Source organism: Sceloporus undulatus, chromosome 2 (genome assembly GCF_019175285.1).
Source record: "Sceloporus undulatus isolate JIND9_A2432 ecotype Alabama chromosome 2, SceUnd_v1.1, whole genome shotgun sequence".
NCBI lineage: Eukaryota > Metazoa > Chordata > Lepidosauria > Squamata > Phrynosomatidae > Sceloporus > Sceloporus undulatus.
In genome coordinates this window covers 231,769,712-231,793,989 of record NC_056523.1, presented here as the reverse complement: position 1 = coordinate 231,793,989, position 24,278 = coordinate 231,769,712, and the positions used below count along the sequence as shown (strand labels likewise).

General features: G+C 43.1%; 1 protein-coding gene across 1 annotated transcript; it reads right to left on the bottom strand.

Moving 5' to 3' along the window:
* Nucleotides 1-1,070: 1,070 nt before the first annotated feature.
* On the bottom strand, nucleotides 1,071-15,489 carry ATP1A1 (ATPase Na+/K+ transporting subunit alpha 1). The gene is made up of 22 exons (XM_042449419.1): nucleotides 15,382-15,489; nucleotides 14,349-14,408; nucleotides 13,467-13,670; nucleotides 13,142-13,255; nucleotides 12,866-13,000; nucleotides 12,341-12,458; nucleotides 11,388-11,656; nucleotides 11,037-11,235; nucleotides 10,163-10,272; nucleotides 8,699-8,833; nucleotides 8,264-8,456; nucleotides 7,802-7,977; nucleotides 6,678-6,814; nucleotides 6,168-6,318; nucleotides 5,288-5,456; nucleotides 4,717-4,871; nucleotides 4,331-4,454; nucleotides 3,007-3,152; nucleotides 2,752-2,882; nucleotides 2,391-2,492; nucleotides 2,081-2,172; nucleotides 1,071-1,362 (listed from the first exon to the last, which is right to left on the bottom strand). The coding sequence occupies exons 1-22, from the start codon at nucleotides 15,409-15,411 to the stop codon at nucleotides 1,334-1,336; spliced, it is 2,979 nt and encodes a 992-aa protein (XP_042305353.1). The 5' UTR covers nucleotides 15,412-15,489; the 3' UTR covers nucleotides 1,071-1,333.
* Between the last annotated feature and the right edge of the window lie 8,789 nt (nucleotides 15,490-24,278).

Genomic DNA, 24,278 nt, shown 5'->3' with positions numbered 1-24,278 from the left:
TAATAAAAAATAATAATAATTGTAAACCACTCTGAGAGCTTTTAGGGCTGAAGGGTGGGGTATAAATACTGTAAAATAAAAAAATTAAAAAAAAAACTGTTCAAAAACTTCAATGGGTCCAAAACAATGTGGCCAAAGTGGTGCCCAGGGCTGGCTACAGGGAACAGATAACTCCCTTGTTCAAACAGCTTCAGTGGCTAACACTTTGTTTCTGGGCACAATTCCAAGTTCTGTTATGGCCTAGAAAGCCCTATATAGCTTAGACCCAGATCGGAAAGGAGAATCTCTCCCTGTAAGAACCTGCCTGTGTCTGAAGATCCTCAGGAGGGGGCTTTCTCTTGGTTCCACAACTGTCACAGTCCCATCTGGTGCAGAAAAAAATGGAAGGATCGTCTCAGTGGCTGCTCCCAGACTATGGAAACCTCTTTCACAGAAGACAAGGCTGGCCCCCTTTCTATTCTCCTCACTGACAGTTCTGTCTTTTAACTTTCTCATAAGTTGCCTTAGTTACCATGTTGGGAGAAAGGGGGAATTAAGAAGGTTAAATGGATATAGTTTTGGTCCTCAGCATCCACAAATCTGTAGAAAAAGCATTGTGCCTGCAACTTTGGGATGCTAAAACTTGTGTTTGTTTTTAGGGATCCCTCTTGCAACACTATGTTAATGCTAGGTCATTCCATTTTACTTCAATAAACTCAATGGGGAAATGCTTATTAGTGTAGACAACAGGGAATCCACAACCATGTGTGCACACCCTAATCCAGGACTTTGGCTGGAGCACCAACTATGTCATCTCCCACCCCATGAAGTGGTTTCAGCCAGTGCTTGTATGCAAGGGGAGACAAGAGTTGCTGACAGCCAAAATGTTAGGACATGGGCCTGATTTTTTTTGGGGGGGGGGGGAGTCGTGTTCACTCATCACAGTTTATGTCATCTGGCTTGCAGAAGGGGTGCATTCATTTCCCCCAACTCCAAACCAACCACCCAAGCAGGATGCTGCTGCGTAGCAGATTCCCGCTCCATGGGCACACAGCATAGCATTCCAAGTGACAGCACTCAAAGACACAAAGTCCTCTTATAATCCACCTTTATTTGTAAAAGTCCAGATAGAAAATCTTGGGTTTTTTTCCTTAAAAACAAAACAAAAAGGCACATTTAAAACCATCCCTACCCTGGACTACATATAATAGGCACTCCCTTCCTCTCCACTGCCTGTTTCCTTTCTTCTCTCTCTGCTTGCTTCTGCCCTATAAGGGCTCCATCTCCTTGCGCTCCAGAAGTCCACAGCAGAGAAGGGTCAAGGAAGTGCAACTGAGGCTGTTCCAGCAGTACTTTAGTAGTATGATTCCTTTTCCACCCAGCCTGAATGGAGGAAGGAGTGGGGAAAAGAGTGAGAGAAAATATACATCAGCCTGAGTTTCCTACTTCTCCCAAGGTTTCAATTACCGCATTGCAAAAGTTGGAGAATGTGCCAACACTCCTGACAACCACTGGGTCCATGGGCACTCCACAAGTATTCAGAACTCTTTTGAGCTGTACAACATATTTCTCCTCTCCATTTTTGGAATTTTAGTTTAATATTGCTTTATCATCTATATGTTTTGATTATATGTATTTGTCAGTTCGCTTTATGTTATGTTGCATTGTTCTTTTTGTATTCTATCTGGATTTGTTTTACAATTGGGTAGCATAGTTTTACTGTATTATTCTTTCTTCTTGTTGTGTATTTGTGTGTGTGTGTATGCACTGTACACTGTGCAGCAGACTGTAAAGACTGCACACCTTTGGCAGGGCTTTCTTTTTAATTTGCAAAGTGCCTTATACACTGAGGGTACTATATACATAAATGATGATGATAGATGGTGGTGGTGGTGATGATGATGATGATGATGATAACCAATCAACCAAAGATGTTCAGTTATGCTGAAATACACTGGTGCTTCCTGTGGACATGCTCACTATGGGAAAGCTCCCACAGTATAAGTAATAATGGCCAAGAATAAATAGGAATAAACTCTTCTAGAACATGGCCACATAGCCCAAAAAACCCACAAAAAACAATGTCCAGCAGACATCTTACCTCCCGGGCTGCGTCTGATGATAAGTTTTCGTACTTCATCATATACAAAGATGAGGAGAGAGTAAGGGAAGGCACAGAACCACCATGTTGGTCTGCAAGGGAGGAAACACAGTTGTTGTAAACAATGGCAATGGGGTTCAGAGAGGGCCGCCCAAACCAAATATTATCAATGTACAATTTAAGATAAGCCCAAAGCCACTTTTTATATCAACTCATTCAAGAAATTAAGAGTGGCAAAGGTTATGCCAGATTGGCCACAGCAGTAGTGGGAAAGGTGAAAGCTCAAAAGTCAATGGGATTCGTTACTTACTTGAGAGGATACATCCTCAAGGCAACATCCATACCAGGGCAGTAAGAGAGGAAAGCAGCCAAGGCAGTCTCTTCAAAGAGACCAAAAATCAGGATCTTGTTCCTGGGGAAGCACATTTTAAAAAAAGTCAGTGCAGGAGGAGACAATTTTTTTCTCAATAATTACTCTGTGTGGAAGCTAGTACAAACTACTAGGCTTCCTTAGCTTTCAACTTGTTTTACTCAGGTTGATATCAAAATGTTTTTTCTTTCACAAGAAATCTAATGCATATTGCTCCTGGCTTCTCATTTTGAGTAATTCTGGGTCTCATTGGGGGATGCGGTGGGGGGAGAGGGAAAGGAATTGTGAGCTGGCTACTCACTTCATTCCTTGTTGGAAGACAGAGTTTCTTCTGGTCTTGCAAATAACCAAGTCTGCCCATTGCACCACCACAATGCTGACAAAGAAGGCTGTGTGGCAAGTGAATTCCACAATTTTTCTTTGTTCGTATGTCTGATGGATTAAAAAGCAGGAGGGGTGTTGTTTAGAATTCTTGCTTCTTCTGTTCATTATGGAATACAACATCACCAGGAATGTGAGTAATGTGCCTTATCTTTTGGGCTGCTGGGACACTCACCCATTGCTGTCCATAGCTGTCTTCCACATCGTTAATCCATCGGTCATCCCACATCACTCTAATGCCCAACAAGGAGGATGGCAAGAAGCCATTCTCTGCAAGGATCACAAAGTAGGTGAAGAAGCCTCCCAAAGCTTGGATCATTCCTGGACAGAGGGGGGGGGGGAGCGTCAATTAGGCAGATGAGCAATGCTAGAGACAATCTATGAATAAAGTAACCCCGCACTGACCTTACTTTTCTAAGAGCCGGAGGGCACATCTGTGCATAGTCACTGTCTCCAAGCTGACTATCACGGGAGCCATGCTTTCTCCGTCATGGTCTGGCTGGTGTAAAAAGAGATCAGGCCCAGATATCTGCTATTCCCTCCCCCCCCCCCCCCCGCTCTCGTCTACCTTTCCTGGTATCCTTCAGTACAGGGTGGGATACACATATTAAGAAATTCTTCTACTCTGTTGGTCAAAAGGCAGCAGGGCTTTGGGTAGATCAAAGACAATGAGCCCAAGTTCTGGCTGGACCTAATACAGAGGAGGCCATTGTGTCTATTAAGCCTGGCACTGTGTGCAAGGACTGGGAGCTACTCTCTAGGTTTCAGACAGGAGTCATTCTTAGCTATACCTGGGTCAAGAAGCTGCCACCTGCTAAATCTGGGTGGAGAAGCCTTTCCTCCCCACTGATTGCTGTCAACAGCCATTTGTGTAAACAGAAACTTTTTTTCCTAAGCCAAATAGCTTATTTGGGAGGTTGAAATGTTCTTGTGTGCTTTGTTGTGTACCTTCAAGTCATTTCTGACTTACAGCAACCCGAAGGCAAATTTTCTTTCCCTTTCTGGACTTTGTTTTCCCTTCCTCACGGGTTGAGAGTGTATGATTTGTGCAGGGTACCTAGGCAGTTTCCATGCCTGAATGTGGATTTGAAACCTGATTTCCAGAGCTGCAGTCCAATGCTCAAACCACTACCCCATGCTGACCCTGTGTGTATGTGTTGGTTATATGGGGGTACATGGATATGTGGGTGGGTGAAGATTATTATGAACATATCCCAGGAATATGGAAGGACTTCAAAAGAGTCTCCAACCATTATACATGCAAAGCATGTACTCTGCTAATGTTTTTTAATGTCCGAAGGTAAGAAAATTACTTTTTGTAGTACAACTCTCAGAATAACCCTTCCAAACTGGTGGGCTGTGGTGGGTATTCTAAGACTTCAGTCCAAACATAAAACTTTTCCAGGCTCTGATTATATCCTTTCTCCAGCTGCCCATAGTCATAAAACATCCACACCCAGTCATCAAAGAGAGAGGACTAGTGTTGAGTAAGGACTTACCAATCTGACCATAAGCCATGCTGATCAGCCTTTCATTTACCAGTTTGTCTGTCTTGGGATTTCTGGGCTGTCTCTTCATGATGTCACTTTCTGCTTGTTCATATGCCAGAGAAATTGCAGGAACCTTTACAATGTAGGGGGAGAGGGAAAGAGAGGAACATCAGATACTGATTCAACGTTTTCCCATTTTGCATGAACCTTTATTATTCAGGGAGGATGGGAGAGAGAATGCATGTGAGAGTGAGTGCAAAGAAGGAAAATATGATGTTATAAGACAAACATTCTAAAACACCCATGCAGTATAAATGTATGCCTCTGGCTACTGGGGACGGGGTTTTAGATAATGGTGAAAATAGATAAGGAGCCTGTGAGGTAGCCTTACTAACCATGTCAGTACCCAAGTCAATGCACAAGATAGTCACTGTCCCGAGTGGCAAGGGAATGTTGGCAATGATGAAGATGAGGAAAGGTGTGATCTCAGGAATGTTACTGGTCAAAGTGTAAGCAATTGACTTCTTCAGGTTATCAAAAATCAGGCGGCCTGAAAGAAAAGAGCCTTTTTTAATTAAAAGGGGTGGGGGGAAACATTGCTGTTATGTAAACACAGAACCCTAGGTATAAGTGACCAACCTCCACCACCTAAACAAGCCCGCTACAGAACAAGATTCAGTTCACATGGATATGGAAAGGCAAAGAAATACCACCACAGCAGAGCATACAATGGAAATCCAAAAAACTGGGGCTGGATATACTTTGTTGATTTTGTAGGAGCCAACAGTCATGTCCAAAGACTATGCAATGAGGATTTCCACATTCATTTATGAAACACCCACCCACAGCCATATCCACAAGTTTTCAAGCCTCTTGAACCTGACATGGAAGAGATGGTATGACATAGAAGCATTCTATTCCATTGTGTGTAGGTCACTCTGGCTCTTCACGGCATTAATAACTCACCCTCTTCAACCCCAGTAACAATAGAAGCAAAGTTGTCATCCAACAGAATCATGTCAGCTGCTTGTTTGGAGACATCTGACCCAGCAATACCCATAGCAACACCAATATCTGCCTTCTTCAAAGCAGGGGAATCATTCACACCATCGCCTGTGACAGCTACAATAGCACCCTACAAAGAGGAAAGAACAAAGGGAAGAGTTTTCATTCTCAGGCTGGTTTATGTGAGTTATCTCAAGCACAGGCCATCTGCTAGCTTCAGGTCTCCCCTAGTTAATTGGACAACTTCTAAGAATTTCCAGACATGGTGGTGCTACTCTCTGTTGGTAATGGGCCAAAGATCTGATTTAGGTCACATGATTTACAATCTGAAGTGCTGGATGAAATCTCCAGCATCTCAAGAAGTTAGGCTCTCATGTATCAGAAAATACTTCCAGCCAGAATAGATGTTGCCAGGCATGGTGAAAACTGAATTAGAGAGCATAAAGGCTCTTCATTTATAGTTGGAGAGCACTGACAAGACAGATCAAGTTCTAGTGGGGATCAGTGCAGAGAACAACAGTGGTAAAATAACCCAGGTGTCTACTGTTTTGTAATTACATTGCTAAGTAAATACCACACATTTCCAATGGATAGAAATTGCAGGAAAGCAGAGGTTGTCTAAACACTAAGAATTCTCAACATTCCTAGCTGTTTGGGACGATGGACCAGACTGAGTTAGGATGCGGTGGGCTCTCCTTCATTGGGGGTATTGAAGCTGTACATTCCACACTACAGATCCTGGACTGAGAAAAGAATAGCACTAGAAGCTCTTCAAAGCCCTTTTATTGCTGCTGTAGAAAGCTAAAAGCACCACACTGCAGAGGTGAATTGTTCAGCTTACCTGTCGCTGGCAGCCTTCCACAATGATCAGCTTCTGCTGGGGAGATGTTCTGGCAAAAACTATTTCTGTGTGGTGTGTTAGAATGTCATCTAGCTGCTCAGCGGTCATGTCCTTCAAGTCTGAACCATGAATTACACACGCTTTGGCATCCCTGAAAGATGAAATACAGCATACTCTGAACTTCAGAATGTTACTCATTAATGCATGCATTAAGTTCAAGTGTGAGGTGAAGCAAAAACACAATTTAAACAACTCTTGCTCCAGTACAGCACGCCCACGCTTTGCTGCCGTGTGCCGCAGGTGTGAGTCCCATTACTTCCAATGGGGCTCCAGCACACGCGGAATCCCTTACGCGGAGGGATCCAGAACAGATCCTGCGCACTGTACTGTCTACTAGTCCTCTTCACATCCTGCTGGTAAACTCCAGAACACAGAGGACAACTGACAGTTTCCTCCCACTCCCCAGGACAATCTCTATTGTCCGCATTGGACTGAAGTGCTGTTCAGTACCTGGGGTTCACCTGGCTAACAGGAATGTTAAGACGAAGCGCAATATCTTCTACAGTCTCATTGCCTTCAGAGATGATGCCAACTCCCTTGGCAATAGCTTTAGCTGTGATAGGATGGTCTCCTGTCACCATAATAACCTGCAAGGCAATACAAACCAACATCAGCCTGCAGAAGCAACAGCACAGACTAGCTAGAAATGTGTTTTTTCAAAATATCCTTTTCTGAGTTTTTTGTGGGATTTTCAGGCTATGTGGCCATGTTGTAGAAGAGTTTCTTCCTGACGTTTCACCAGCATCTGTGGCTGGCATCTTTTCTTCTTTGCTCCTTTCATTTGTACCCTGTCTTTTTCCCAGACTGAGATTCACAGTGGCTTACAAAAGACAAAAATTTACAACAAAAACCCATTGAGTTAAAAATAGGTGAGATTAAACTAACAACAGAATTAAACTAATTTAAAATATTATTTAAGAAAAATATTAAAAGCAGGAGAACATTTTAAAAAGCCCTCCTGTTGTTAACAATCAATTCCCAAAGGCTTTCTGGAACAGAAAGGTCTTACCCTGCAGCCAAAAAGACAGCAAGGAAGGAATCATCCTAATTTCTGAAGGGTAGGGTGGGAGTTCCAAAGTCTCAAAACAGCTACAGAGAAGGCCCTCTCTTGCATTCCCACCAAACATGACAGTGAAGGTGGTGGGGTAGGCATAAGAACGTCCACTGAAGATCTCAGAAGACCTTATCCAGGCTCACAGTGGAAGATATAGTCCTTCAAATGGCCTGGACTTGTGCCACTATGGCCAGAATCCTATCGGTTATTCTCAGGCACATCCACTGGATCAATGGCTGATTGGCCAGTCAGCACATAGGTGTAAATCCCACTGGAAGAAGCAACAGGATTCAAGCCAAAGAGGCTGGTGCTGCTGTGGAGTATTCAAGAAGGACAAAAGCACTAGGAGCAATTGTTTTGATTGATCCCTTCTGCAACAGAAAGCAGTGTACCAATTTCCCTGGCATCCTTGTGTGTCCAGTCCTCAGAACACAGGTGGACCTTTACACACTTTGACATTGTGTTTATGAAAGTAAACTGTGTTAACATCTGGAAAAATCATGTGAAGGAGCAATTTTACCTTTATTCCAGCACTTCTGCATTTGCCAACAGCATCAGGCACAGCAGCACGGGGAGGGTCAATCATAGAAATGAGCCCAACAAAACAGAGATTCTCTACTGGGAAGTTCACTTCATCTGTGTCAAACTGGAAGTCTTCAGGGAACTGCTCATCTGGCAGGGCCAGGTGGCAAAATCCTGCAAGAAACCCAGTTCAAACGGTTTTATATGCCAGTGTACTCTTACGGAGCAGGAGAACACCAGGCCTATTCCTCTTGGTGCCTAGAAGCCATTTAGGAAATTATTATTAGGCAGCCAAATCTAGGCTGCCTCTGTAGTATTATGAGGTTACAATTTGGCCCTGCTAATATTTTGTTTGACAGGCCATGAAAGGCTACAGAACCCGTCACACACAAGTGTTTCTTGATTCTAAAACACAGGAAAGCAAATCTACTACTGTAAGACAGAACTAAATCCACCTTACCCAATACTCTCTCCCCAAGGCCTCCCAATTCAAGGTACGCATTCTGAAATGCATCTTTGGCCTCTTCATCTAAGGGCTGTTCTTTCCCATGGATCAGGATTGTGCTGCAACGGTCCAGGATCCTCTCTGGGGCTCCTTTCATTACAAGCAGGTATCGTGATTCCGATGGGTTTGCATTCTTGTGGATTGACAGCTGTGTTTTTGTAACAGAATTAAAAAAAACAAAACAAAACAAAACAGTGTGTCACTGGGTTTGGAGCGCACTCTTTAAGTTTCATACACATGATCCCCAAACCTCTGACACAAAAAACTGAATTCTAACTGATGTCATACAACCACACTTGGTTGGTTAAATATAAGACTAATCTATCTCCCAAAGATGCTGTGTTTACTAGCAGCTACTTGTTTTTGTGAGACATGGCAGATGATTCTTACTTGGTACTTGTTGGTAGAGTTGAACGGTATCTCCACCACCTTGGCATTCTTCTCCCTCATCTCCTTGACAGACCCACAGCAGAGTTCAATGCATTTTAGGAGTGCAGATTCAGAGGCATCTCCTGCCACCGCTCTCTAGCAAACAAACACAACAGCTCTCAGTGAATTTATGAAGGCTTTTAAAGGCTATCCTATCAATAAATATCATTCATGTGCAACACTCATTCCTCATATAATATGCTAAATCCCCATCAAGACTTCCCACTCAAAAACAAGTGAGAAGTGGTTTAAAGATAAGCATATATTCTGTGGCAAACCAAGACTCGATCTAAAATTGGCCTGTGCTTTGTTAGCTTGCATGTGCTTCCACATGGCTTTCTTGCAAGGATGTTCAATTTGTTCCGCTGACAAAGAGCATCTATGCTTAAAGATGCATAATTTCCAATCCACTAAGCTTTATGCAGCCTAGCAACCATATAAAGTTGCTGACCATAAACTTGATAAACTTCCTAGCTTTGTTGCTTGTTTAGGACAGGCAGTTCATCAAGCACCTTATAAACTACAAATACATGGCCAGTGAGCTGTTTTCAGCTCAGTGGGCACAAATCCTGCACACCTGCTCAAATCATACTGGGACACTTTTACAACCGGCATAAACATGTATGTAGCTTTATTGGCATTTCTACCATGTTCTGTCTGTGAAGGAATCAGCACATCCCTTCATCAGATTGCTTTTCTGCTATGAAGGCTCTCTTAATCCCAACCCCAATACAGTCCTCCCTCTGTTTTTGCGGGAGATCCATTCTGGATCCCCCCCACCCTGCCATGACAATACAAAAACGCAACTAGTCAAGCCCTACTGCCTAGAAAGGAGGCATGCTCCTGCAGGGGCAATGCCACAGGCACGTGCCTCATTTTAACTCCCTCTGTTCACCACCCTGCAAATAATCAAGGGGCATGTATCCCAAGTCTGCGAGAACAGAGGGAAGACTATACTAGAATACTGTCAAAAATTCTTCACTGACAACTTGTGAATAAGGAATGGATGTTATTTGGTCCTCCAGCACTGGAGATATAGCCAGGTGCCTTCTCTGCCATCCATAGAATCTTGCTATTCCTCAAGATTCCTTCTTTTTCATGATTTCTTCTTCACCAGTGGATGGCCAAGGGGTTTGGAGGCAGAACATTTGCTCCCTTTGGAACCTTGTTGGGATTTACAGACACACACATCCATGCCCCTTTCTCTCCAAGACAGCTCCCCCCCCCCAAAAAAAAAAAATTCTCAACACTTTTTTAAAAAAAAAAAAAGGGTTCCCCCCCCCCCAAAAAAAAAAAATGTGTGTGTGTGCACACGCGCCTCAAAATTAACTCTGGGGACTACTTTTGGCAGCTACCTCTGGCCTTGAAAATAAGGGCAGGACATGATAGACAAATGAGCAGCAGCAACAAGAGACTGACACTCACCTTCAGGATGGGAACATTTTCTTGGTTAGCTTGAAACACTGCCCGGTTGCAAAGTCCTGCAACCCTGGATAAAGCGGACCAAGTAGCAGATGTCTTGTCAAAAGAAGCACCTTGGAGGAGGAAGCAGGAAACAGGGCCCCATTTAGCTCCATTCCCAAAACCAGTTCCAGATCCATCCACTTATCTCCACTTCCCCTTGTATGACACTAAACATGAATTCATATCCACCAAGACTGTGTAGAACATTTCCTTAAATCCTTTGAACGGTGGTAATTATGGGCTGCACAATACATGCTGCCAGACCCAGGTTCACTCCTGAGCCACATCACTCAATGAAGCAGCAACTGCTGTCCCTGCTTCAGGCTTTCTGGGAATATTAAGAAGAGCAAGTTCTGAACAGCAGCTGGTTTTTTTATTTTTCAAAGAAACTGTGGTCATGCTTCTGTGTACATGTTGGGACAATCCAAGATCTTCCGCACCAGGCACAAACACTCAGTCTGCAAACAGCCTTCTCAGTCACCACTGTAAGATGCTTATTTACAAATAAAAGAAAGATCTTCACCATGCATTTCACCAGCAACAACTCTCTCTTCACCACTACTAAATATCCTACTCTTATGCAGGGGCTCCCAGGGATATTATATTTAAGGAACTGATCCACTCTAGTCTTACTTAACTTCAACAATACTACAGCTTCAGATGTTCCCACACCATTTTTTCAGGAAGCGTCTGAAAAATGTCTTTTCCTTGACTGCACTGGATATTATGCAATACATTGCAGATCCTATTAATACTTCAGATAATGTTAGCTTACATAGTTTGGCCATGAGCAGATGGTAGTGCCTATCTCTGACAGGAAGGACAGGCAACTTACCACTCTGGTTTTCTGTAGTGTCAGCCTCATGGATCTGGTTATCAAACCACATGTGAGCCACGGTCATCCGGTTCTGAGTCAGGGTACCCGTTTTGTCAGAGCAAATTGTAGATGTGGAGCCGAGGGTTTCTACAGCTTCCAAATTCTTCACAAGACAATTCTTACGAGCCATGCGCTTGGCTGTGAGCGTCAGACAAACCTACAGAATGACGAAGAGATGGATGTGTGTATGCACTGTGGTCCTGTCTCCTCAATCTTTTGTTGAAAGGAGCATAAAATTTGCTTTTTGAAAAGCATGGACCAGCAGTTGCTGAAAGCTGCTCGTCCAACAAATAGCCACTCTCAACTTACTGTGACTGTAGCAAGCAGACCCTCGGGCACATTGGCCACAATGATGCCGATAAGGAAGATAACAGCCTCCAGCCAAGTGTATTCAAGGATCAGTGAAAGGATGAAGAAGGAAACACCAAGGAATACAGCTACACCAGTAATTATGTGGATGAAGTGCTCAATCTCTTTGGAAATGGGTGTCTGTCCCCCTTCCAGTCCAGAGGCCAATGTGGCAATGCGGCCCATTACAGTACGATCACCAGTGTTAATGACTACACCACGGGCAGTACCTGGAGACAATGATCAAGAGCACAGTTAAATCAGGTATTTATGTGAACAACTATCTTAGTTGAGGTACTGCACTTCACTGCTTGACAGGTTTCTTCCTGCCAAGCAGATCAAAAGATGCTGCAACTCCATCCAGAATGGTGGCACACTGATTTTCACCCCATCTTCATTTTCTGATCATCTACCACATATTTGCTTTTTCTTCTCTGGAGATAAGCTGCCCACTATCCATGTCTGTTCGTCTGCCCCCCGCCCCCATCCCAGCAAAGATTCCTTTCTAGCACAAGAACTATCAAGCCAGCACATTTGGGTGGCAAGATTTTCCAGGTGTCTGACAAGCTCATCACAAAGCAAGTATAGCCAAACAAATGGCAGGAGCTACTACAGCAAGATTCAGGTTTATACTCCAGTTCTGGCTTAGGCCTGGTTGGAATTAAGTTCTCCAAACTACCAAGCATCTCTGCCTGAATGCCCTCTTTGTTCAGAGAGAGACCGCAGACACAAGCAATTGCATGCTGTTTTTGTTGGGAACAACAGTAACCTGCCAGCTTTAGTATGCTGACAGAAAAGCTACCCTGCTGGCAAGAGCTCCCCTCATTCACCCTTGGCCCTTGCTATTCATCATTTTGAAGCTCCTTTGGCTCATTTGATCAAACAGTGTAAAAAACCACTTTTTCTCTTTTTACCTTCAACACAATTGGTAGAGAAAAAAGCAATATTTCTCGTCTCTAGTGGGTTCTCATTTGTGAAGTCTGGTGACCTTGTTTGAGGCTCCGATTCACCCGTGAGAGAAGAGTTATCCACCTACATGAGAAAACATGTCAGAGGAAGATATCACAAAAGATTGCAACAGCAGTGGGCACCTGCACTGGTCCCTCAGAAGATCTTGGAGTGCTACACCCCACCAAAACAAAACAAAAAGTTTTGTGACAAGGGGAAACTGATCCAGGAGTTAACTTCCTGGTTGGTTATCATAAGGCCTCCCTCCCCTGGGCCTAAAATGGCTGAAAAAGGCAAAATTAAGCCCCAAAATTGACCCAGACATTTTTCTTTAAAAGCAAACAAACAAACCAATTTGGACTCTGGGAGCTATATTGGGCGCATGTGGTCTTCCTGCCAGACTTTCCCTATCCTGGGTTACAAGAAGGAAATAAACCTAAGGTAGGCATAATTCTACAGGTGCATTTTAGCCTCTTCAGTACTGCACATACCTTACAACCGTGTGCTGAAATGATCCTGAGATCTGCTGGAACTCTGTCTCCTCCCTTCACCTCCACTAAATCTCCAACAACCACCCCTTCAGCATTGATGCTCAACTTCTCTCCATTTCGGACCACCAGAGCTTGCTGCAACAAAGAAGAGGAACTTTCAAATGGCACTCAACAACACCTGAGCATTTGATAAGCTCCTTTCACCCACTTGATACTGGTTCTCTATCACCATACAGAACAGCAGCAGAGGAAATTGAACATGCTGTCCTTACATACCTGAGGTACCATATTTTTGAAGGATTCCATGATCTTTGAACTTTTTGCTTCTTGGTAGTATGAGAAGCAACCAGTTATGATGACAACAGCAGCCAGCACAACACCAAGATACAACTAGAAGATACAAATGCAAAACTTAGATCAGTTTAAGTGAGAAGTGTTTTAAATGTCATAAAATCAACGGTAAGCATACAATACTAAGACTTGATTGTACAGTGGGAAAGTGTTCCCTTTTGAACTGGGCTATACACGTTAGACACGTCAGAACCACTATCTAGCTTAATGCCACATCCATTTCTCTCATCAACACCATGTATTTACTCACATTGTCTTTGTTTGCTTCCTCCTCTGTTGCAGCTTGAATACCATATGCCAAAAAACAAAGAATTGCTCCAATCCATAGGAGAAGGGCAAAGCCCCCAAACAATTGCCGGCAGAATTTGACCCATTCTGGGGTTGTGGGAGGAGGAGTGAGAGCATTGGGGCCATCACGAGCCAAGATCTCTGCAGCACGGGCAGGAGTCAGGCCCTAAAAATCAGAAAAGGGAAGAGAAAATTCAACATATACTATAATGCCCAAGATGAATTACACCTGTGCTGCACTCAGGATGGACCATCCTCAAAGCTAAGAAAGCGAGGCTGTTTTGGTAGGCACCCCAAAACGCCAATTCTTCTGTTACTGATCTACTCTACAAAGTCATTTTATTTAAATTAACTTCCTTATTAGTAATGATTTCTTGTACTTCTATATTTTGCTTGTGCTGGACTATGATCGTAATAAAGATGAACAGAACTATATTTTACAAATGAGCATATGTGTTTTCAAAAAGTCTTGAGTGGAAATGTCTTTTTGATTTAAAAGTTGATAAAAGTTGGAGTCCTTTAATCAAGCCTGCATTATATTATCTTTTTTTAGGTATGCAACTGCTCTGGCCCATGTAGGATAAAAGTCCATGGTTATATATTCACTAAGAGCAGAAATGGCAAACTGGCATTTCACAGCAAGGCATGTACCCTGACCAAAACCAAGGAGCAACTTTTTAGCAGGACGGTGGTGTTGTGAGGTGTGGTGTGTGTGTGGGAGGGAGGGTTGTGCTGGCTCCTTCTCCAAGGGTAGATGAACTGTTAAGAAAATAAGGACACTCTAGCAGTTTTTTTGCTCTTTCAAAGCCAAACTGAAACTGTCCCATAAAGATGGACACATTACCCGGCTGAGGTCTGTTCCATATTTCCGATGAAGTTCATCAAGGCTGAGTTTGTGATCATCCTGCAAAGTAGAAAAAGATAAATGTTACAAGATCCAGACACTGAAAAGTGCCATCAATAATCACAATGAGGTTCAATAGCAAAATTAAGCTGAAGAGGTTTTCACCACCGATAAGGAAACTTAAAATTTGTAAAAAATCCTAAGATCAGACAATCTTAGGAGTTTAGCCAAACAACAGCTTCATCTACTGCATCTTGTTTGAACACGTACACTTAATGTGCACAGCTTTACAGAATCAACAGGTACATATACCCTTCTTTCTACCTGAGACCCTGGGGCTGCATAACTTCCAAAAACCCACAGAAGTCCATGTCTCAAGCACCTATTACTCAGTCAGTGGGCCATGTGCAGATGACTGAGCTTTGAATTTTGAATCTTAATTTTGCCTTATGCTCACTAGATAGACTTGAGTAAGTCACTTTCTCTCACCTTCAGCTGTAAATTACTTTGCAGGTTTATTACAAGGAGAACATGATAACATAAGTGAGGAACTCATGGCTATTCTACATGAACAATCATACTTAGATTTTATATTATTATATACACAAGAAGGCTTCCTTGTTGTCCATTTTAGGCTACTCTCAACAGAAGATTACCCCGTTCCACACACCCATCCTGATGTCAACACAACTGCCATAGATTTTTTTTAAAAAAAGGAAAGAAAAAAAAAAAACAGATAGAAAGTACAATTGGCAGAGAGTACAGTCTGCCCGCGCCATCTGCAGGCTTGCCATCCGCAGACTTGAGCTCACACAGACAGCAAGCTCCAGTGGACAAAATGGGCATGGGAGCGCGCTGCCATAGGAATCCATAGGATTCCAGCATAAGCAGTTTTTCCCATACGTGAGGGGGTTTGGAATGGAGCCCTGCATATAGGAAGGGCCCACTGTAATGAAAGGCTAAAATTTAGGCCAGTGTCTTAAAGTTCATAAGCCAACTTCCTCCCCTTCTCTCTTAGGCAAAGAGTTCTTACCAGTGAAACTTCCTTCTTCAGTTCATCCATATCCCTCTCTTTCTTCCCCTTTTTCGTCTTGGGTCCATGCTCGTTTGTAGCAGCTGGCTCATACTTGTCACGCCCAGTCTACAAAAAAAACAGACAGGATGAGGAGATGCCTTGCACTGAATCAGGCCGCTGGTCCATCCAGTTCAGTACCATGCAGAGCCAAAACACATGCTCTGCTTTGCAGCCATGACATCCTCCATCCAACAGAGATCTGGTAAGAACTCTGGAAATGATCCTTCTGGGACACTGGGATCCCTTCAAACTCTAAGGCCTATTAAACACAGCAGGATTTATCTCTGTATAAACATGCACAAAAGGGGACTATAATTACCACAATGCACGAGACCAGGTCCTCAACTATTCTTTTCATCAGCCATTCTCAGTGGTGCAACATATCTGCTTGATCCACAAATGACTTAAATGAAAATACAATCTAGGTTCAAAACCCACTGCAGAAATAATCCAGTTTGAGACTGCTTTAACTGCCTTGGCTCAATGCTAGGGAATTTTGGGAGGTGTAGTTTTGTGAGACATTTAGCTTTCTCTGTCAGAGAGCTCTAGCGCCACAATAAATTACAGTTTCCAGGGTTCCCTAGCATTGAATCGGGGCAAATGGGATTATTTCTGCAGTGTGTTCTGGACTCAAGTGCCATTTAAACATTAAAAACCCAACACACATCCCATCCCATTCCCAACAAGGGTAACAACCAAAGATTCCAGCTAAACCTGACTGAATTAAAGGAAGTGTCAGGAAAGTCTCCCTCCATGTATATCATTTGCCAAAGGGAGGAAAGCCCACTGCAAGTCCACAAGATCAATGCTTAATAAGTCACCCACACATAGTCTGGTCCTGAACTCCTGAGGAACTCCCACCAGCCCCCAGCAGCTGATATGCCCATTGGCTCCATCATTCTTTGGCTGCAATCCAAAGGAATTATTTAGATTTATACAAGTGATCTCCATGTGTACACAAAACAGGTCATTTAGAAACAGACATTCTACATGCCTAATCTTTGTAAGACTGTGGTGGTTTCTAAGGAAATTCCATAAAAGTCTTATCACAAGAGTAGACTAAGGGAGTACTTTGTGGAACAGTTGTCTTGTTCTCAGTGTTTTAGCTTTATAAACTGGACTGCGGAGGAAGGGGAAAACTGAAGCCCTTCCTCTCTGACTTGCCGGAGTTGCTGGGTGTGCATAAGGTTGCTGAGATGAATAGTGACTGATAAGGAGTTAGCACATTATTTTAGTATATTATAGTCTTGTGTTTTATCATCTGTTTTTGATTATGTACGTTTGATGTTCTGCCCTTTGGTGGAAAGGGTGTTATAAATGTTGTTGTTATCCCCTCTTTCACACCCACAGTTGGGCAGCATTTCTAGGAAGCATCCCCTCTTTCACACCAACAGCATTTATTTTCAGTAGCCTTTTCTCTCTGCTGCTGCTTGCAAGACCTCCAACTGGAACTCAATGTGGAAACTGTGGAAACAGCAGCTAAAAGATAAACAAAACTCAGGATGGCCAGATGTCATAACCGTAAAGGAGGACAAGACATTACAAAATGTATGACATTCAAGCAAAATGGAGGGCATAACCAAATGAAAGCTAAAAACACTCATAGAAATTTGGGCCCAGGACAGACCGCCCCAAAAGGGCGACCTGCTGGGCGGCCTATTTCCCTCTGGAGGGACGCCGTGCGGTTTGGCGGCTGCAGCATTCCTCAGGAGTAAAAAGAACCTGGAAAACTCAGGGGTTTTTTAGCCGCTGGACGGATGTCACAAGTGCACCAATGGCGCACTTATGACATAAGTGACGAGCAGCTATGTGTATATGCTGTGCATTGCTTACATCAAAATGGTGGTGCCCGTGTACACAGGACACCGCCATTAGTCCACCGTCACTCCATGCTAGGGTTAGGGACCATGCGGTTGGTGCACAGTTCCTAACGCTAGAATTGGTGGTGGCATGGCACTTTGTGACCACCTGTCCCGCATCATAAATTTGTGCTTCTTAGTCATGCATAAAATGGAGGAAATTTTGAAATTCTTCCTGGACAGAAGCCTGACATGTAGTAGCAATTCACCAAAGCATCCGAACTACAAATCTAGAAACTATGGTCTGATGTTCCCAATCAGGAGGAAGCAGACTTCTAAAGAGATCTGAGCACAGTAATGTCTGAGTCTGCCACAGTTTGATGGAAGGCTTAATTAGAGTACATGAATCATGGTAATCTTCAGGGACTATACACATGCATTGTGAAAACACACCAAGTCGCTTCCTGCATCTGTCTTGCCTCTCCCTTCTTGAATTTGCTAATAACCCAACTTGTACACAAGTTACTTACTATAGGTTCTGATAAAGATGCAGAATTTGTTTTGTAAAGGAGATGTTAAGGGAAAGCTAGGACATAAGGAGAGACGTAACGAATTGGGCCAGGAAAACAACACAAAAACTTTTCACACACACACACACACACAGACACAGACACAGACACACACACACACACCATCTTCACAAAAATCAAGGTGGAAGGGAGAACCAGGCTCAGAGAGACAACCTCTCCTTACCTCTCATGCAGATGTAGAAAATTATGCCACCTAAGTGGAAAGCCAACTCAGTTCCCCAGCAACAAAAGCAGTATTCCTCAGCAAATAAAATAAAAATGCACGTAGAATCCTTGAAACTCATTGATATTTGCAAACGAGATGGATGTGGAGAGTCATTCCAATAATTTGGCATCTCAGCCAACAGCAGAGATTCTCCTCTTCTCCAGCCTTGAAAGTAGATGGTTCCTGGATGTCCAAACATCCTCTTTCACCAAGGTATGGGGTGATTCAAGAAGAGTTGTGAGTCTGGATCTGGGACAGGGTCCCTGTAACTTTAAACCTTAATAGATATTGGAGCAGGACGAGGTACTGTAAAGCTTTATTAAGTGGGACAAAGGTACCTGTCCTCCCTCACTGTTCAAATCCTAACCTTCAGCCAAAGTTGGGTATCCCAACTTGGCCACTGCACACTGGTGAAAGCGGTGGGAGGACAACACTGGTCTGTTTTTGTAGCTACCCTCTGTGCCCCTTCCACCACTCACCACTGGTGGAGAGGGGAGTCCCATCCCAGATTTTACCTGCTCTGCATCCACACTGCAGAAATAATCCAGTTCGACACCACTTTAACTGCCATAGCTCAATGCTATGAAATTCTGGGAATGGACATTTGTTGTGGCACCAGAACTTCCATTCCCAGAATTCAGTAGCATGGAGCCATGGCTGTTAAAGTCGAGTCAAAACGGATTATTTTGCAGTATGGATGCAATCCTTGCAACCCCAGGGAAGGTTCCAATATTGAATTCTTAAACACGGACCTTTAAAGGGAATCCTGATGAGCTGGAGCACTCTAGATGTAACAGAGACATAGGATCTATGTTATATTTAGCAGCTTGATTGCTTAAAACTAGAACAGTTTTTCTTAAGCCAAGCCATGCTCAGTTGAGGATATCTTGTCATCACATTTACTTAAAAGTTTTGGATGTTGTTGTTGTTGTACCTTCAACTCATTTCTGACATATGGCAGACCCAAGGCAAACCTATCATGGGAGTTTTCTTGTTCTGAGACTGCCTTCCCCTGAAGCTAAGGGTGTTTGATTTATGCAAGGTCACCCAGTGGGTTTCTAAAGCCAAGCAGGGATTTGAACCATGACAGCCAACATGGTGTAATGGTTTGAGTGTTGGACTATGACTCTGGAGACCAGGGTTCGATTCCCAGCTTGGCCATGAAATCCACTGGGTAACCCTGGGCAAGTCACATGCTCTCAGCCTCAGAAGAAGGCAATGGCAAACCTCCTCTGAACAAATCTTATTAAGAAAAGCCTCAGGGCTGCCCATAAATTGGAAACAGCTTGAAGGCACACAACAACAACAACAACTCCAGTGCTGTAGTCCAATGCTCAACAACTGGCAGAACATTATTAGAGGCAAAGAGAGGCAAGCTGATTGCCAGTGGAATGAGCAATGTTCCATTTCAGAGGTGCTTTTTTATTTCTGACATAGCATCTAAAATCCAATGTAATTGCAGAACCGAAGACCAATATTTATTTTCCTCATACTTTCTGCAGTGTGCCCAGAGCTGTACTCCGTGAGGAAGAACACCACAGGCTGTTTTCAATAAATGGAAGGGAGCTTTTGTTCTCTGCCTGTTATCTGTGCAGAAGGTGAAGCCAAGCTGAAAATGTTCCACATTCTTGACGTTTTCTCTCCACTGCAACGTTTCGCCTCCTCCTTTTCAGGAAAGAGAAGTCATGTGAAGGGAGGGGAATAAAAACGTACGACAACCTTTAAATAAGCCCCACTTCAACCATCACAACCTCTTCCTTTAAATACAACTGAGCTGCAAAAACTCTCAGGGATCATGTCAGACAGAGGCACCAAGAACAGACCGCTTGGCACAGTGTGGTATACTTTGCCCCTTCTTTTTATAGTCAAAGGAAGTGCAACTTATGAATCATACGGGGCACAAACCTTGCTTTGTTTTTTGTCACCTCTCACGGCTCGGACCTCTTCACATACGACATTTCTAAAACGGTTTGGCTTGCCCATTTCCGTGTTCCTCCCTCCCTGAACATGAGTCATGTGCCTGCGAAATTCTGGAGTTCCCCCACCCCAACTTCTCTGTATACTACCAAAGTACATTTCAGTGTTCTGCTTAAATATTACAGTTGGCCAATTCATTCTGCCAGCCTCCACTCCCAAAGGACCCCAGAGATCATAATTATACAGTCAGTTCTCCATATCCACAGATTGTTTATCCAGGGATTCAAGCATCTTTGGCTTGAAAATATTTTTAAAATATATGAATTCTAGGACACAATTTTTATTCTGTCACTGCATTTAATGGGACACAAGCATCCATGGATTCTGGTATTCATGGATGTGTGTGTATTCTTGATCCAAACCCCAGCAGATACCAAAGACCCACTGTACATCCACAGCTTGAAAATACTTTTAAAATGTATAAATTCCAAAAAGCAAATCATAATTTTGGCATTTTATATAAGGGACACCATTTTATTATGCCACCATATTTAATGTGACTTAAGCATCCTCAGTGTCTGGTATTCACAGGGGGGCCTGAAACCAAACTCCAGCAGATACCAAGGGCCCACTGTATATCCACAGCCTGAAAATATTTTTAAAATTGTACATAAATTCCAAATACCAAACCTTGATTTTGCTGTTTTAAATAAGTGACACCATTTTATTATGCCACTACATTTAATAGGACTTGAGCATCCATGGAATCTCGTGCCCATGGGGGGGTCTTGGAAGCCAAACCCCAGTGGATACTACGGACCCACTGTACAATTGGCCCATTGTATCCACAGATTCAAGCATCGAAGGCTTGAAAATATTTTAAAATACATACATTCCCAAAAGCAAACTATGATTTTGCCACTTTATATAAGGGACACCATTATATTGTGCGATAGTATGTAATGGGACTTGAGCATCTATGGATTTTGCTATCCTGTGGAACCAAACTCCAGCGGATACCAAAGGCTCACTGCACGTCCTATTTTTAGTACAAATATTTGAAGGGATGTCATATTGAGGAAGCAGCAAGCTTGTTTTCTGCTGCTCCAGAGAACAGGACTCGGAACAATGGATGTAAGCTGCAGGAAAAGAGATTCCACTTCCTGACAGTAAGGGCTGTTCGACAGTGGAACACACTCCCTTGGAGTGTAGTGGAGTCTCCTTTCCTGGAGATCTTTAAACAGAGGCTGGATGGCCATCTGTTGTGGATGCTTTGACTGAGATTTCCTGCATGGCAGGGGGTTGGACTGGATGGCCCTTGTGGTCTCCTCCAACTCTACGATTCTATATTTTCATGGGGGGTTTAGATGTACCATTGCAATGCCAATTTCTTTCCTCACCACTGATTCCAATCAGTAAACAGGTCGGAGCAGTTGGCATAATGTAATAATCATAAGAGAAAGGCTTCAAAATCCTTGCTCTATGCCTCAAATCACTACACCATGTTGGCTCCCTCTTAAAATCCTGATTCTAATATTCAAGAAATTCCAATTAAGTGCAAGTATGAGCAAAAATAGAGCTCTGTAGACCACAACAGATGGGCTGCACATTCCCATGAGTCCTAGTTTGCTGTGGCTTCTGTTCTTTCTTGAAGACTGTGTGTGAGGGTGTTGAGCCAACATTATAAACCAACAAATGTCCATTGATATAATTCAGTTGCCTCATCTTGTGGAAACAGTCCTATAAAAAGCTTTGATATTTTTTAATTTATGATGACATCCATTTGTAATTTAACCAATGAACAGCTTTTTTTAAAATACTAGTGTGACCAAGTAGGTGAGCAAAGTGTTGAATTCCTAGTCCAGAAGCACAACCGTTAATTCTATCGTCGTCGTCATCATCATCATCATCATCATCAGTCCTGCCTTTCTCCCAATATATCATCATCATCATCAATCCTGCCTTTCTCCCAATATAGGGACTCAACATATATACTTCAAGCCTGCATATATTAAATGTTGATTTATGAAGCACAAAAGTGAGTGCTGCTACAAACACATACAGTACAACCTCAAATAACTCATACAATCTGGACATATGTCCAGATACAGTAAAAGCACTTATTTCTGCAAAAAAGGTTATTCTAATAACACAAACAGTGCAAAGAAATTTTAACCTTTTGCAATTTTAATTAAAAGACATGGGCAAGAGCCAACATTCACAAGAATGCTAAGGCTGCAATCCTACACGCATTTTCTTGTTTCAAATCCTAGTGAGATTGCTTAGAAAAGACATGCCTGGATTGTGCTGAAAGTCACGCGGTCATGACCAGATAAAACAGGAGGTGAAGGGTATGATAAAGAGCATTGGTTTGAGATATGAAGAACATCAGAATGAAGGTTACAGGCCTCAAGCCAAGGTATCTCAAGCTCAATGGCTTAATTTGCAATTTATAGAGTTGGTGCAAATATTTAGAAAATTTGTTGAACGTGTATATATCTAATGTCTTGCAGCAGTTTTTTGGCAATTTACAAGAAATAAAAAGCTTATTTTAACTACAAAACAGAGCATTTTAAAAAGTCAACCTCAGAATGAGATGCTTGTTTCAGAATGCAATGCCACAAACGCATGCACTGTCTACGCCCTGTAAAAAAAATCTAGAACTCCCCCATAGTTTGAGACCTTGCACCATTGGACCTCCTCCTACCATGCTCCCAGAGCATGAGAAAGCAGAATATTAAATAAGTAGGAGGGCTGCCCTTTCAATCTGGAGTAGATAAAAAAAGCCAGAGTACATAAAACAAAGTCCCTGGGAATCTGCTTTGCTATTGTAGTGACATCATTAAAACAGCATCCCAAAGAGCTGAAGCAGCTACTGTTCTGTGCCTCAGCAACAGATGAATGACTGTTATCTTCTGAAGGCAAGTCACAGGCAGTGACCTCTTCTCCCCCCCCCCCCCACACCATGGCTGGGGAGGAAAGAGAAAAGGCCAAAGCCATTTACCACCTGGATGAACCAGGGCAACCTGCAAGGCAAGGAAGGATGCTGTTTGTTGTAGAAGCCAGAACTGAATATCTAATTCCTAGCAAGCTGCCACCTCAGAGTCTAAATTCAGTGGTTCCCAAACGTTGGTTCCCTAGATTTTTGGGGCTACAACTCTCAGAAACCCCAGCCAGTTTAATCAACAGCCAGGAATTCTGGAAGCAGAAGTCCATAACATCTGGAGAACCAGAGTTTGGGAATCACTGGTCTAATCTATTATTTAAGAAAGGCTACTGAATTGGGGAGCAAGCCAGGGTGGCATCGTGATTTGAGTCTTGGGCTACAACTTTGTAGACCAGTGTATGATTCTACGCTCAGCTATGAAACCCACTGGGTGACCCTGGGCAGATTACACTCTTCCAACCTTAGGAGAAGGCAATGGCAAACCTCCTCTGAACAAATCTTGCCAAAAAGACCCCATAATAAGGTCGTCATAAGCCAGAAACAACTTGAATGCACACAACAACAACAACAACAACCTGACTGGGGGAGGGGGTGAGAAAATAGGGATCCTTTGTTCAATTCAGTCCAACGACAAACCTTGGACTAATCTTGGATGCCAAGATTAAGCATGCTCACGTTATTAATTTAAGCAGTTTTAGATTCTACCCTCTGGCAAAAATTGGCCAGAGTTAGATAGAAAGCAAGACATTTTGCACCCATACTGCAGAAACAATCCAGTCTGACACTACTTTAACTGCCATGGCTCCATGCTGTGGAATTCTGGGAACAATGGTTTGTTCTGGTACCAATCTCTGTAACAGAGAAGGCTAAATATCTCACAGAATTACAAAACCCAAAATTCCACAGCACTGAGCCAAGACAGTTAAAGTGGTGTCAATTATTTCTGCAGTGAGGACGCAGCCCTACTCTCATGAGTTCCATGGATACCACTCTGGAAAGCAGTGGTTGTCCCATTTCTCTAATGCACATGCCCTCCAACATTTGTACTAGCTCCCTTGGGTTTTCTGTTCTGACCACAAGCACAACTGACGACAGTTGCAAGACCCCTAGCAGTGTGAAGAAGCATCATGCCAAGTTGACAGTGCTCAGCCTGTGTGGAGGGAATGCCAATACACACAGCATTTTAATACTTGAGCTTTGTACACGTCTGGATCTGGATAGGGATTGGGATCAAAACCATAGAAGCAAGCCAACAGATACAGTGGTACCCCGGGTTACAAAATTAATTCGTTCCGCGGCGCCCTTCGTAACCCGAAAGATTTCGCAACCCGAAAAAGCCATAGCCGCTAGCGCTGGAAGCCGCGATTTCGTGCGAAAAAGCGCTGAAAAGCACCAAA